This window comes from Opisthorchis viverrini (assembly GCF_000715545.1).
Source record: "Opisthorchis viverrini unplaced genomic scaffold opera_v5_9, whole genome shotgun sequence".
Classification (NCBI taxonomy): Eukaryota; Metazoa; Platyhelminthes; class Trematoda; order Opisthorchiida; family Opisthorchiidae; genus Opisthorchis; species Opisthorchis viverrini.
Window position 1 is genome coordinate 904,985 of NW_008751665.1, and position 16,829 is coordinate 921,813.

Consider the following 16,829-nt stretch of genomic DNA (forward strand, 5'->3'; position numbering starts at 1 on the left):
CAATTGCTCGTCTTTGCGTATTGGTTTGTGTCTGTGTCCCCACTCATTGTGGTATCAAGCCTCTCGCTTACTGCAATGATGTCAGTGGTTTGATGCTACCCACCGTGCACTGTTGATCTGTCGCTTTGCCTTGTATTGTGCTCCCTCAACCTCGCTAATAACCGTACACAACGGAGTACTAGTCGATCGTGTTGTTTTTACTTCACAACCAGCCAGACTCCAGTCGTAAAGAGACTTTTGGCGTCACGCAGCTGTGTTGATCACATTATCAAGTGCTAGGATAGTGCCCGCAGTCTTGTTGTTGCTGGATTCCCTAGACGCAATTGACTTGGTTGGCCGACCTGTTCTCCTTAGGACGCTTGCTCAGAACCATAGCTTGTCTCAGCTGATGCCGCAACGACACAATTAGAAAACAAGTGTTCGTTTATTCAACAAGTACTTCAATCAAAGATTTGTGTCAAACACCAAAAGCTGTGGTGTTTGCGTTTGATGCATGCTAACTCGTCGTGTGCGGAGAGGAGTGCTGTTTTCCATACCCAACTCACCGCGTAATCAAAGAGTACTAAGCTCTTAGCTGACAGAGGGGTATGAAGACGATTACGAAAAGTCTGGATACTGTCTATGCGGCTCGCCTATCAGGATACAGTCCTCGTAACTCCCCCTTGTGCGTGGCTGGAGACGCTGCAGGATATGGCTGCTAATCAGTATCAACGGCATTCTTGTTGTCACTTTCTATTCGGTGTCTCTATACTCGCCTGAAGGTGCAGACTCATCGGAATGTTTGTGGTAGGCTAGCATCAAGTCGCTGTCCCATCTTCACAGCAAGGCTTTCAAATAAATTATGGTTGTACAACAGTGAAGCATCAGTGCTGAGCACTGATGTTGTGTTGTCGGTTATGAATCAGACAATTCAGGACTGTTTTATCGGAAACACCATTAGTGGTGTTTACCGCTGATGCATTGAAGAGAAGGGACAATAGGGTTTCTGCATTGGCGACTTTAAAATACATCCAGCTGTTGCGGCCTGAAAAAGCCAGGTGAGGTAATGCCCTCAGATTGACCTCGTGGGCTCTAACCAATTAACTGCGTGAACTTGTGCGTGGCGGAAGTCGAAAATGTACATACGGTATGACGAGAACAGGCAGTATTAACCGTAGCAAGCCTTTGACCTTTTTCGACTTCCCCTACCATAAGCGTTACCGAGTGACACTAGCGCCTTGACATCTTCGAGGTCTTTTCTAACTGTACGGCCAACTTTGGAGTACACCATACGCATTGTGACGTGTTAGTCTACCATGACTAACTTATCTAAAATTTACGGTCAAAGATTCTGTGGTGACTCCATTCGAAGTTGTTGACGCGACAGCTCAGTAGTTCGGAAGGTCTGTGGTACGAACCCATCCTTAGCATCTCGGTTTGGTCAACCTGGCAGTATGCCAACCGTCGTAATTCTTTCGGATGGCAGTGCTGAACGGTTCTTTGTTAGCACCTAGTCAGCTGTTCATTGTTGTCCACCCTGGTTTTAGCCCACTATCGTGAACTAACCGTCTGATGGTCTATTCTGTACGAGCTGGCAGCCGTTTACCACCGGGTTTCTCACAACTGACTGGTAGGCTTCCTCAGCCACCAAATAGAGGCCGCCACACCCAAAAAACTCTGCTCTCATCGTTCAAAAAAAAACAAAGGGGAAATTTCAGCTGGTTTGTATATCTAATTAGTGGAAGCAAAACTTCAAAAAGAAGTAAGCGTGGATTTACTGTTCGTATCAATCAAAAATGTTTTAAAATGGAAACAGAAAACGTTTTATGACGGAAAATATGAAAGATGGCGCCAGTTGTATGAAATGAGAATAACTCTGCCTGTCAATAGTAGAACGTATCACAAATTAGTTGAGGGGTTTGAGGGTTCGGTCCTTGTTTCTCAAGTGATCTGTTGCGTGTTTCTGTGCGATCTGTTTACCAGTAAGTTTGATGTGACCTTTGCAATAGGAGAATCACTCCCGGAAGTCCAGGCACAACCTCGGTTCCTTTGCAATCCGACTCTGTTCTCGTCGGTTCCACTCTTTGTCATCTTATCCTCTTTACATTTTGCCGCCTTGGCACACTTCCTCATATGTCGCTCCAATGTGTTGTGCAAAAGAAATGGAGTATTACAATATTGACAATACAGTTCCGACCCGGTCATTCCCGGCCCCCCGTGAGTGCGCATGTGTCGCGTGAGTTTCGACGATTGAGCACACGCGTATGGACAAAGGCGGCAACGATACGGTTTCTCTCCTGTATGACTTCGTCGGTGCACCGTCAGATTACTGCAATTCCGAAATACCTTACCACAGTATTCACATTTATCGCGCCTGGTAGAAAAGCTTGTCGGACGTCGTTGGACCGCTGGCCCCACAGTAGCGAGTTCCTCGGATGATTGAGTACAGATTGGAAGAGGATACTTGCTGACGGTTGAAATTTGGGCGAAACTTGGATAAGATGGTTGAACTTGTTTGCCTTGGTGCTCTTCGGCTGAGAAAAGAGTGGAATCGGGAGTGAACAAGTTACTTTCAGCCAATCTTGCAACGCTCGATGTAAGTTCGCTTGGTCCCGTAGACGAGTATTCGATGGAGCTTCTTCCTGGTAATAGTGGAGATGAAGGAAAAGTTTGCTCCGCCGAACGAGTGACGAGTGGACGCTGAGTTGTCTCTAGTTCGTGGAAATGATTGTTCCAAGACTGGAACATTCGGATGTACGCATCAAACAAAGCAGGGAACAGTGACTGTGTCGGTTCCGAATAAGCTTTCTTGACCGGACTTCCACTCGCACTCTTGGTTAGCAACAGTTCACTATCCGTATATGGGGATTGTCGTGGGTTCTGAAATTCACCTGGGATTTGGGATGCACTGGAGAGAGTCATACTGCTTGACAAATGAGGAGTTGGTTTCATTGATTCCAGGCGGAATAAATCGATAGCATGTGCCGCGCCCAGATGAATGAGGAATTGCCATGCGGTCGATTCTTGTCGGTGACACAACGCACATCGAAGTTGTACATCAGGATCTGGAAAAGGTGGCGAAGGAAACTTGGGTGAAAATGACCGAAGTGAAGCCTCGGGCATTAAGTAGTTTCAGGATCCGAAACTAAGTATCTGAAAAGCGCGTACTTGGTGTGAACAAAGCGAAAAAAGGTCCACTTAGGACGATTACTTTACTTAGTGTTCAGGTACATGAATATCCGGCATTAAGAACTGTTTAACCATTAATTTATTTTTCTAACGATTTCCCTTCGAAGCTCAATTCATAGTGGGTCGTAAACTTAGCAGGCAGTATGACCTTTTTGGTCTGAAACATTCATCATACTTGGACACTTCTATTGGGGTAAGTTCTCGCAGCTGTTTCACCATACAGACTTAGGGAGTGGATTGAACTTTGACCTCGTTTCCGGATAAACCGCAGGAAAAGCTAGCCTAGAAATCGTAATTCAAAGCAAGTCTAGTAAGTAGTATATCTAGCTTGTGGAATCCAAATGCATAGGTTGGGTAGTCCGCTCCCCGTAATTGAATGCGTTTTCAATTTCGTACCTGTTGTCGAATTCCCTTGCCTTGGATTGTTCTGTCACTGTATGTTTTAAGCACGAAGGGGTTTTTTCCTACGCCAACTGTACAACGCGATGGATGCAGCTCAACATTACCGTTCCCACTGATCTGATCAATGTTTCACTTAGTGGTTAGGCCGGTTACCCTTCACAAGAGGCACTAGAGAAGTTCACCCATTGCAAACTTGCAACCATATACCCCGAAATTTGTGCACACTTCAAAGTACGTTGTGGTCTTGGTTTGTTCCAAAAATAATTCATTGTGTTGTGAATCGTCCAGTCGAATTCGGGCATAGTTTATTCGTAGCCCTTCGAATAAAGCCATCGCACCGAAGGTGATGGACCACTGGGACCAGATGTTTCAAGAACAGGAACCACTCAAAATTAAGTCTTTCTCTCTTCAGTGAACTGAACTGGCTTTTTTCAGGCTTTGTCTGAATTAGACGCGGTTACTTTTTCGCAAAAGCCAATAAATTACAGACCATTGTATAAAACTCACTATTACCAGCCATTATCTTGGACGGCGATCCAATCAGTGGGTTATTCGGCCACTGGTAGCACTAAACACACACATACACACACACGTATTGTTCCAAGGGTGATCAGATTTTGGAAATCTCCCGAACAACTACAATGTTTTCACGTGTTTTTTGCCTTCATTATGAATACTGATCGACTTTTTTGTCCCTGCGGCGCTTTGATGGTCCGTGTATGTGTACAAACTTTACTATCTGATGCACTCTCGCTCACCAGACAAACACAAAAGAGGACAGACGGCAGAAGAATGACCCTTGCTTAGAACATCGCCCAAATAGCGAGGCAGTGCTTTCCTAACCCACCGAGTTTGTCTTCGGGTAGCGCTTTCAACATCAACCGCCACATATCAACGCACACACAACCCACAATTGTTCTAAACTACCGGCGACAGCTTAGTTTTGCCCACCCCAAAGCAACTATGCGCTTTGATCTCTGGCTGGACGGTGCGGAAAAACCGCCGACCGAAAATCAAAGTTCGCACCCATCCCTCTGGTGTAGAGGGGGTGTGAAAACCATGTAGGTGGTCGAATTTTTGCGCGCTCCGAGCACCTGGACTGGTGATAAGCCCTTTGGGTAGAAGTGACCGTGATAATTGAACTGCTCGTTTTACGGACTAACTGAGCCGTTGAAAATAAATACCTAGATGTACGGTAGCTCATTTCCTCCCATCAATTTGTCGTAGACGCCGTAAAAGAGAATAGTTGGTTCAAACAAGCGCCACCTGCAACGGGAAAACGTGCAAGGTTTTTTCCCACGGCTGCGAAGACCTATCAGAATGGCGACAGTGTAAATGGACAAATTTGCGTGAGCGCATCTTCGAGGTTGGCAAATTGTTCTCACGAACTTTATGGCCATTAGTTTGGTGAATGGGTTTAGCTAGATCAAGCAGCTTTAGCTCCGAAACATTAACCATTCCCCAATGATTTTATTCTACTTTTTGCTGAAGATGAGATTTCAAACAATCCACTACTTACAAATGACCAGTAGCATCATGAGGCAAGTAAGTGAGAGGCTTCCAGGGGAACCTTGCACAAGATTCACACTTCCCATGAGCTATAGAAGGGATGAAGCTGCTTCTTTGATTGCAAACAGAAACGAAGGATGTGCTCACAGCCTGAAGTTTGAACGACCTACTTTCGCGGTTTGAGGCTGATTTCCACCCTGTTTTCATCTTTAGTTCGTTCCAATGCGCTGGAAATTCTGCTAGAACAGATACCCTTGGAGTTTCAAAAAACATTACTCTTATAGGTGCGCCGTCATCGGACATGTCTTTTTTCAGCATCTTATGACGTTCCAGCCACATCCTGCCTAAAAGTGAAATGACCAAAGAGACTAAGTTTCGACATGTACTCATTTGCAAACCACTTTGGTTTTGCGGGACTACCTAACGCCCAGCTGAATCTCTCGTTTATGATGTTCTAAAGCAACTGAATGTGCTGCACCAGGCCACCCCATCATAAACGATGGAATCATGTGGGTTCCACGTGAGTCTCTCGCAGAACCAAATTGGTTGCAAATGAGTGTATTTCACTAAGTTCGCGAAATTTGGGTCCAAGTAGAACATGACGTTGACGGAAACTCGAGGACTGCGCCTACCTGATGAGCCCCAAGAAGAGTGAAACTGGTGGTGAGTTGTCGACGAATTTTCAGCAACCTTATGAGTAGTGCATTACGACTAAGTTTTATTTGTTACAGAAATCCTTAACAAATTCGAACTACGGAATTCCCTATGCCCTTAAAGACTTGTGGATGATTGACTTAAGCCAATGGTCACTTTCGTCATCTGGTGTGGACTATCAGGATTTTGTCTTATCGTTGAAACAGCAGACGATCAGGACAGGGGTCATCAGTCACTTTGAAGGCCTCCATATAAAGATCGTGCCCGGACTTTTCAAAATTATAGTGAACGCCCTGATCCAATCGGCCGAACTGAAATTCCCTACGTGTAGCACTTTGATGTTCAGTCGGACTACGATGGACATTGGGAAAAACAAATGACACCGCTGACAAAGTGAGGTTGGAAACCGATTGTTTACCGCCACTCTTGTGTACACATTCGTTTACGACTGTCTATCTTGAACAACTTAGGATGCACGACATCGTCGAGGCATGAACACCTTTCGCAGAATCTTGTCTTCCGTAATATATGCAAAACGGAATAAAATGCAACAAATGATGGGGCTAGTAACATCGTTTATATGGAAGTGAAACATGGTGTGAACGATCAGTAAAAACACTGGGTTGGTTCTTCGGATAGCCCGATTTTTTAGGGAATACAGACGAGAATCTATAATCTACACTGATTTAAACAACTTTAATCCATATGGTCGACCGTTTCATCCGGTGACCTTGAATAAGGAGCAGTGTTCAACTCCGTATGTTGTCTTGTTCATGTTTCTGACAATCGATGATTGGGTTTTTGACTCACTGACAGTTTGTCAGCTAGGATTGAACGAAACAGTCTTATCAGGTCCTGCTTTGCTCGAATTTCCAGTCCGTTCTACCAGTGTGTGTATCACCGCGACCCCAGGTGACGCAACAGTAGACGCAATGGCTGATTGTTGGCATCGTCTTCGTTCATCCCTTTTCATTCAACTGTGCTGCAGTACACGTGCGGTGCAGGGCCACGTTTCAGTTTTGTTTAGGTTAGCCGAAGACGGTAATTTGCGTTTCTGCTCTGAGGTGTTTTTCACTGAAGTGATCAGGTAAGTTGTCTGACTGCAACATACTTTTAAGTGATCCAGTCTTTCCAGCGACTTTATCTGAAGTGCAAATCATCATTGTGCTGTGTTTTTCCGGTTGAGATGGCCCAAGTGGTTAGAGCGCGAACTTTTGCTGATCGTAAGGTTCGTGGTTCGAACCCGACATCTGCCTCCCCAACTTCCCTTGTCTAGGCCTGGGCAACCTGGCAGTATGCCGCAACCTTCGGTGGCATGGCAGCTAGGGAGCTACAGTTGAACGATTTCCCAGCTGAAACAAAGCAACTGCATTGGGCAAAGGCTTGTAAAGTTCGAACCCCCTCTGCTCCAGGTAGGCTTTCTACAGACGGAGCGAGGCATACTGCTGTTGGTGTTTGGTGTGACCAAAACATTCGTTATCTAGTTCAGACTTACAAGTAACAGTGATGTTTTGCTGGAGACCAAGGGTAACTTCCCAACCGGTTGTGCATCCTTTATCATGAACACAGTGTCATCTAAATGTAATTCATACAACGATTATTGGCGAACGTCACTTTCCACTGATTGCTCCAGTTTTACCGTAATACACCTGACCGAGTCGATACCAAAAGTCTATCCCTGGCAGTACCATCAAGTTTCTTACAACCGCTGCTTTGTAAATGAAATACGATGGTCTTGGTACACAATAAAGTGGAGTTCTTGAGAAAGGGGAGGTTAATCAGGCATAGGTAAATCTCTGAGTAGTCACCCGATGACTCCTGTCCCCGTGAGAGGAAAGTTAAACGCGTTGTTTGAGACATCAGCGTGTTCAAGTCGAACTAGATGATAGATAGATACTTCCTAAACAGAGTTTAAAAAGGTTGCTTCGATTGGCTGCCGTATTATAGTAGATATCAATCCGTATAACAAATGTCAAAGATATCTAAGGAATGCGAAACTTGTTCATGATTTTCGTTCGGTAGGCTAGATCTGAGCAAAGACTGCCGAAACGACGCCATGCAATCCTGCCTGACTCCGATTTAACCTCCGGTGAGTCATTGATCACCAAACACGTTTTCAAGACACGATACAGAGTTAAACTTTGCCTCCATTCAAGGTCATAGGAAGAAGCGACTGGCCACATGGACTGAATCTTCTTGAAGCAATATAGATTGGTAAAGAAGGACCTGAAAGCTACTCTGGGATAGCCGTGGTTACATTCAGTTTCATACAATCGATGCAAGCAGCTCCGTTGCAGTTGATTCCGTTTTGCAGGAAATTGTACGAAATCTATTCTTTTCGCGAGAGATTTGTTCATGTTGATCCATAAATCACACTATTTCTGTCTCTATCGTTTGTAAATGTGACAACCTTGCAATTAATTGAGAACGCACCTGGTAGAAAGAGATTGGGATACAGCTTTCAGTACGAATCCAAACGTCAGGTTTTTTCCTCAGAAATAGCCTTTAGGCAACAAAAACTACCAAGGCAACGCAAGTAGTAGGTGGTTGTTCGTCTAATGGGTTAGCAATTAGAATTTGTGGTCTGTAATAGAGATGTTTTTTCAGTGTTCCTTCGATGAACATCACTGGATTCAGGGTAAATAAGCCCCATGACTCGGGAATTTCGTCTCCCCTAAGCTCTGTACACTCTCCATTGACCTTGACGGATGTTTGTGCTGCTTATTACATGCTGAATGTCGTTAGAGGTGAGCAACATCTGCTGTGGCCCCTATTCGTAAAAACTGCGTAAATGTAATCCGAAATTTGAACTTGTTTGTCGTTATTGCTACCTGGGATACCAAGTTCAAATGTTTTAGCAATAGTGTGATTAGCTGTCTTGCATAGCAGTAGAATCACAGAAAAAAGCAGTGCAGTTAATGCCATTCGTCCGATTGAAGATTTCAGGCACAACCCATGCCAATTTCCCATTTCGGATTTGGCCGTTCAGTTGAAAAAGGTATCTCAGTTTATCCTGAAGACAACTCACCTAACACAAACTTTGGCTTTTCCACCACCAGTCGTTGACCCATACCACCGAAATCGGCAGCGTTGCCAGTGACAGTGCCTGGTATTGTGGGAAGGTGTTCCATCTTCTGAACGGGTGCTGTGCCATTGGTCGATAGGTCGATTGGGCAGGTTATTGCCATACCGCTATTGGTCAGCTCCTTTGGAGTAGTTGTATCGTTGAGTTGTACAGCTGGCAGGAATAGAGAGGTATATGATTGATAGCCTTTTTGAACACAGATCTGGCAGTCAAAAACTTTGATGCAAGCCTACATAGAAGTACATAATTCGTTTGGTAGGGTTGTGTTAAATCAGCTGAAAGTGAACTTCCTTGATACAAACACCATCACTATCACCTAGGGTTTGTTCGAGTAAATCACGTGATTTCGATGGAACCACTACTGTGATGTGCGCAATGATATTCCTGTTGTTTGAGAGAAACATTGGGATTTTTCCCTGTGGAAGTCTCAGAATTGTGTTCGTCAGACGTCCTCCGGAATTTGGTTTAAAGCTTTCGCGTTGTTCGGAGAATTACTTGGCACTAGCTTTTAACAAACAGTCTATAGGAAGCTCGAAAGAATGATTTCGCAAGATGAACGAGAGTTCCATCTGCAAGTCACCAGTCTGTATGTGAATGAGTGAGTTGAATTTTGGTAATGAAAGGTGAATGGCGAACTAATTTGGTTTTTTCGAGAGACTCACCTGGAACGCAGCTGAATCTCTCGTTTATGATATTCTCAGGCACCTGAATGTGCTGCACCAGGTCGCCTCATGTTTCATTCGCTACGATATTCGAGATATTGCGATACATGTATATCTTTGTAGTGTACTACTCATAAGGTTGCTGAAAATCCGGGAACTGCGCCTACCTGATGAGCCCCAAAAAGGGCGAAACCGGTCGTGGGCTGTCGACAGATTTTCAGCAACCTTATGAATAGTACAGTACAAAGATGAATGGCATTCTAATGACACTGTTAATCAGCAGCTCGTGGCGGATAACAGACTTTGTTCAGACTACTAGCCAGTAGGTCGCGGATTCCAGACTCCCTGTGGTTTCGTGAGATGCTGATGATTCCCAATAAGGTACACAGTTGTGCAGGGTTCTCGGCTTTTCAGCATAAGTTGGCTTCAGTTACGAGAAGAAATCTCGGTTGAATAATTACCCAATCTGCTCATACTACCGACAAAGGCAGAATGGTCAAAACCAGTCTGGCTTCTGTCGGCACCCCAACAAGTGATAGACCCAACTGAGATCTCCATATCAAGCTCTTATAACGGAAAGAAATTAGCCAGGATAAACCATCTATCTACTACTGTTTGAGCCAGCGGTCACCGTAACTCCACAACAGACCGACGGGTATGTGCAACCGGTGAAATATTTGAACACTCCAACATGCAAACCTGCGCCTTCCAGAAAACGTGTCTTAGTGACCTGTAGGTGGTGGCTGCGCCAGACGAACGGATACTCCCCCCGAGTTTCCGTAGCAGTTCTGGCAGATGGCAAGGTTTCACAATTCGGTCCATACCGAAGTCTGTCTCATGACTTTAACGGTTGAAATTCAATCACGGACAGGATACAAAACATAACGATACGCAACAAAGCGTGTGCGTGTGATATGAAGCGAGTGAACGAGACGTTAGTTCTGGCTATCGCCCAACGAAGGCCATCAGCGGTCACCTCATGTGCGTTCTGTTTGTTCAATACAGGAAACCGCTGTTGTCCTTCGCCCGGATACCGGTTCAATCACACTATTCAAGGCCCGAATTGATACTAACAAGGGGGAACCCATTCTGTCCCAGTTCACCTTTGTCGCGAACAGGTTACGCATTCAAGCCCGACTGTTACCATCTTGTCGATCAGTTGTTTACTCAGCTGATTGAAATGTTTCAACCATTTCAGCCTGTCCAAAAAAGGCTATTTAGGATTTGTTAACCGATACATTTCTTGACCGTCCCGACTTGTGGAATCATCCTGCTCCACAAATTGGCGTACCGTTGCCACGTCCCGAAAGCGAAGCATCCTTATCGTGACCGGTGCTGAAAATTGGAGTTTGTGTTTGGTGATCTTTTTCTCTCAGTGAAGTTGTTACCCACATTGCCATGAGTTGGCTTGCCTCAAAGTGATGGACGCGGTTTTTTTTTCCGTGAATTTACTCCTGCTAAGAATTCTTTGAAAAAATCAGTAATGCTCCATCTAGAATAAACCGCTTAAGAACTCTTGCCAAGCCCGTGTAGGATTGCTCCATCAGGACTGAAATCACGATCAAATCCAGCCCTCATTAAACACATAATTGCGTGAAAATGGCAAGCCTACATCGATGGGTGAAACCATCAGGATTGTATCGTGCTTATCAGTCCACCAGTACTTGGAACAGTATTCATATCTTGAGAACATCACAAACGAGAGATTCAGCCGGGTTCCAGGTGAGTCTCTCGCGAAACCAAATTTTGTTTGCAAATGAGTGTATATTCGCTAATTTCGTGCAATTTAGTTTCAAGTAGAACATAAGATTGACGGAGATCTGGGGACTGTGCCTACCTGATAAGCCCCAAAAAGGGCGAAACCGGTCGTGGGCTATCGACGGATTATCAGCAACCGTGTGAGTAGTACATTACAAAGTATTCATATCCGTCCACTTAACCGGATTTCTTGTCTTACACTTCGCGGTCATTGTAGTCTCGACCCGACCCCATAAAGGTAGATTGATGAGACCAACGTAGGAACTCTCGGTGTTTCCCACAGTCTGATTGCAGAAAAATTGAAATATGGGTACTCCCCCTCAAGGTGCCTACCCCCAGTATAAGTCTAGTTGATTTGCTGATCATCACATGGGTGGGGTGATGGTAAAAACAGTTACAAGCAATGAAGTCAGTTATTGGTTGACTATTCACGGAGATGATTGCCACGTAGAGGGAATCGCAATTTCCTGAATATTTTCCGAAAACCGTTGGCACCAGTGGGCTGAGAAACTATTAATAAAACACGAACAATACTCTGAAATTTCACACACAAAATTCTGTATCAAAATCTACCAAAGGTCATGTGAGATTAATTCAAGTTTAGGTACACATAACTAAAGTACCAACAGGTGTTTACGGGAGACCCAACTGAATCACTCGTTTGTGTTATCCTTCAACAGAAGAGTACAGGTCAAACAAACTGAATAAAGGCCGCCTCAAGTTTCAGTTTCGAAGTGTCTGTTTTTCGGAGCAGCCTTATGAGTAGTGCATTACTTCAATAAAATGTAAATGGCTCGTATGTTGATGTTTAGGCGTACGGACAATAGTCCACTCCATGTTCGTAGCGATTCAAAGTAATTGTAGTCACTTGATTCGCTGTAAGAATCCCGAGCTGTACTTATCCCTTCCAATGTAGCAATAATTATATCCTCCATCTATTTGTTCCATTTGGGTTAGCGCGCCACTCTTTTGCGAAGGAGCTGGCTACTTCATACCAATACGTCAACAGAACATCTCTTCTACAATCCCTCGGTTCTTTGCTTGATAACAAATGTTCAGTTTCATTTTCTTTTTTGATTACAAAGATTATCTCTTGTTTCGTGACGTCGGGCGTTTTAGTGTTAATATTCAGGTGTACAAGGCTGTCAGATAGTTGAGGGTCAAACTTCTGACAGGCATCAATAAATTTGTGTTGTTCGAGTACCCCTTCAAGAGAACCGTCAGAGTCTTCATGGTAGATTCATGGCCAATAAACAGTCAATCATAAGCCACCTTCTCAAGTCGACCAATGTCTAGTTTGGTGGCGAGTGGAAACAAACTCCCTTTGACAAGCGGTTTCATCCAGCCTTTTCACGCATAAACAGTCCAAACAGAATGACGCTCTGCTGCGTCACTGGAGCACTTCTCCAGAAAAACTGTGTCGGCATCAGTGTACACACTTGAGTTCTGAAAAATTATACGTGGAACAGTTTGAGATATTTGCGGTAGTAACGACCAGTCTTGATTCTATATCGAACGCTTTCAGTGTACCTACAAACTGTTCTCAAAACTCGTGTATGCGACAATCACGGATCCTACCAAGATATTTAACTTCTCGTTCAACGTCACTCTTTTCGGTATATAACGAATCGAACGAACATGTGAATAGTATGGACGTAATACACTACTCAAAGGTTGCTGAAAGCTCTATAGTATGTATTGCGATATCTCAGATACCGTACTAACTGAAACATTAGACAGCCTAGTGCAGCAAATTGAGTTTCTCAAGAGATTCAGCCGGATTCCAGGTCATTTACCCGTCAAAATTAAGGTGAATAGTATTTGCCTGTCCCAAGTAGGACACGGCAGTCCAGTTCAAACTCGGTGTGTTGTTCCGGCGACTAAGTGACAACCACTACTGAATGCCTTGTGTGTTAGAAAGCCGGTTAATTGTAAGTCCCAATAAAGTAAACCTCAAACACACTGGTCACTTGACGCATTGTCCATACATCATGGATTAAATCAAGGAATCGCCAAGTTTTAACGTGCACCTCGGAATTAATGGGTAGTATATGGTGGACTTGCATTTCCTATTTCATTGATGAGCGTCGGTTAACAGAGGGATTGTTGTCCGGTGGAAGTTGTCCTACTGATGTCTTTTTATCCTGATGCCTGCAATTTGCTGATCTGATGTCCTGTACACGACCCCATTTTTTCGCGCGGTCTACTGTACCCTGTAAACAAGTCAGCTCACATTCAAGTTTTAGTGTGATCCACGCTGGGTGACCTTCCAAGGTGTGTTCACCGACTGCCGTCGTGCAGCTGAGAGTAAGCATGACCGACTACTGTTGAGCTGATCATTTGGCAAGTCACTTCAACGGACAATGTGTATCGTGTTTCAACCTCTTAATCAAAATGCACGTTTGAACATGTTCACCTGTCCCCGGTCATTGGTCGACGCATGGCTGACCAAGGACAATATCAGTCAGTCTAGTGATCATCTATCTACTTTCGTTACAGCAAAGCCACACACTCGCAAACTTAAAGTTCAGCGGTATCGGTGCGGTTGTACCGAGCAACATGGTCAAGGACAAGTTGCTATTGCGGTTTGTTATTGTAATAATGTGTTGTGTAGAAATTCACCATCAGGGAACCAGTTACTTATATGGTCAGAAAATCGGTGCTCACTAGCGCTGTCAAGCGGTCAATGGCCGACCAAGAGCATCTGAACGATTGGGTATGCCGCGTAGTGGACTGTAACATACCGAACCGTCAAAAGGATCCTCTCACAGGGCGACTGTTTCCACAAGCACCTTGCGCTAAACCAGTTAGAGAACGGTCTAGGGAACCTGTGCTTCAGATTGACAACAAAGTTGGACACACGCGCGCTGTTGAAATTCTGTCTCATCCAGCGTTTTCTAGATAGATGATGGAGTAAAGTTGGATTGAGGGATGGCGCTGAAAGCCGTGGTCCGTGATCAATTAGTGTGGCTGTTTCATTTATCAAAACTCGGGCGCCGATCACTGCATACTCATAAAGGACATCACTTGTTGGCGAAACGGACCCGTGGGTTGCAGGCTATTAATGTTTGTAAGTAAACAAGGATTGCGCTGTTACCAAAATCCACGTGCTTGTGTATACAGCCGTGTACCCGTCACTTTTGGTAGGTCCGCCAAGTGTGGAATTACATCGTCCATTTGGATAGAAGCTCATCGTAGAGTTTGTTGTGCGTTGACAAAAGTTACCAACCAACACAACTTAGCTAAAGCCGATACTAAAGAAGGCTTTTTGTGTGTTTGTGAAGGCTAGGCCGCGTCTTCGAACCCTACATGGAGGAAATTTTTTCCAGTGTTTCAGAGCCCAAAGTTCCCACCCGGAAATCTCAGCCTTTGTCTGAATGAACTATATCAGTCTTCAGTTCTATGAACGAAACAATCGATTGAAACACGTCACTGCGGAAAAGAGGATATGATTACTTTGCTGGGGAGTCACACACCGAAGCATGCTCAAAAGAAAGCGTTGTCTTGTGGTTGATCAGTTGCCAGTTGATCTGTTCGCCGAGCTTGGCATTTGGCTTGCAAACGTTTCGGTTCGCCGAGTTGGCATTTGGCTTGCAAACGTTTCGTCCCCCAGCTACCTATATTTCGATAAATTGACAGAAAGCGTTGTCGCCCACGAGGACAGTCTATCTTTGGAGAGATCTCTGTTCAGAGTGTTATTTTACGGTTCAAGTGATGCGTAAAACTAGGAGTGGGTAGAAGAAGGCTTATTACGAGGGGATCACGTATCGATGGACTGAAAAGTTTGACAATCAGTCCCCTGGTTAGACCTCTGACACCAGGCAGCTGGTCGATCGGGTTCTGAATCACTGGTACTAGATATGAATGCACCAATCAAGTGTAGTCCGTTTCTTCACACACCACTAGAACTGTTTTGAACTATTTAAGCTAGATTTGTATTTTTAAAGCAGTCTATTCTATATCCAACCCAGTTACTGCTCATTCGTTTGTACGGCAAAAAACGAGAGGAAAATGCGGCAAAGACCTGCTTTTGGAGCTCTTCCTAACAGGTCTCCATGGCCTATACAAGGTAATTCGTTGAAAAAACATCCAAAAAAGACGAGGAGATGAATGGTCACACCTTATCTACCTTTTCTGCCATCTTGAGACCCAAAAGCATACATTGGAGCATTTCATCCACATGTTGTTCAAACTTCGGATGACTCCGATAGACCGTCAGTCACTCATGCCCCCATTTGCGAATTATATCAGTGTTAACGAGAGAGCCAACTGAATTTCTCAGTTACGATATTCTTTAGTTGATTGTGCTGAACAATGTTCACCTTATGTTTCGTTTGGTGCGATATTAGCGATAGTGCCGTTTGTATTTTCTTGGTTCAGCTGAAAAATCCCCTAAACGAGCGATTCAGTTAAGTCTCTCGTTAACACCAATGGAATTTGCAAACGAGTATAGTTCTTCAATAAGTTACATTTTGTATACAAGTAGAACACAAGGTTAATGCAAACTTGTGAACCACGCCTACCTGAAGAAGACCAATGAACGGCGAAACCGGTATTGGACTTCGAAGGGTTTTCAGCAATCTTATGAATGATGTGTTCTCTAAAGTACTTAGCTGTCGCTCGTTGAGAAACCATTTCGTCTCATTCGACGGTGGAACTCTAAGAAATGTGGATTTGCGGCATCAAGACCAGTTAAAATCGTCCAGTTATTCTAGGTAATCATTATTGTGGCTTGGTTCTTTTGTGGTGCAAAGTGAACTGTTACCGGTAAATCCTGTTAGTCTGCTTGAGGAGATTCTCATCAAGCTTGCCTCTATTGTGGGGAATGCGTTTTCCTACTTGGACGCGTTGCCATGCTCCCTTTCTCCACGAAGGTCATTCGAGGCTTGGAGTACTGTGAGCAGTGAAAGTAGCCTAGCACTATTTGATTAGGGTTAAAGTTACGCACTACTGTTAGTAGTATCGGTATTGGTAGGCGGAGGTGGAAATCATTCCAACTAAAGAATTGGAATTCCGTCGGCCCATATTTGCTTTAGTGTAGGCTACTCAGTTCATATATCATCCAAAGAAGTGAACTGTCAAAGTTAGAAGTTTACCATTTACATGTGACAATGGAAATCAGGGTATTACTGTGCATCACACTCTGTTAGGTTACTGAATGGTCTAACGTGAGCACCTGTTGCTTGAGCGGATCATCGTCCATAGAACAGGGAGGTGGTCTAACCTGAGCACCTGTTGCGTGAGCGGATCATCGTCCATAGAACAGGGAGCATGAGGCTCGAGGGCATTCACATGCCTGTGTACTCAATAAATGGATTGACAATTGTATTTTTATGGTTGTCAATTGGTGGTAGCGCGCAAGCAGTTCAGCAAATCCCCAATGCGCAAGAAATAATGACGAAACGACTACAAGTTCTTTTGGGTCTTAATGACGTCAAAATGCGAAGAATTCAGCTGATTTCCAGGTGGATCTCTCGTCAAACCCAAATTCGTGTGTAATTATGTGTATTTATTTATTTATTTATTTATTTATTTATTTATTTATTTATTTATTTATTTATTTATTTATTTATTTATTTATTTATTTATTT

The 16,829-nt window shown here is 44.1% G+C and overlaps 1 protein-coding gene across 1 annotated transcript; it reads right to left on the bottom strand.

The window, feature by feature from the left end:
• Positions 1-1,920: 1,920 nt before the first annotated feature.
• Positions 1,921-8,864, bottom strand: T265_00867 (hypothetical protein; the record flags this gene model as incomplete). The annotated part of the gene is made up of 2 exons (XM_009164762.1): positions 1,921-3,044; positions 8,762-8,864. The coding sequence occupies 2 exons, from the start codon at positions 8,862-8,864 to the stop codon at positions 1,921-1,923; spliced, it is 1,227 nt and encodes a 408-aa protein (XP_009163026.1).
• Positions 8,865-16,829: the final 7,965 nt, after the last annotated feature.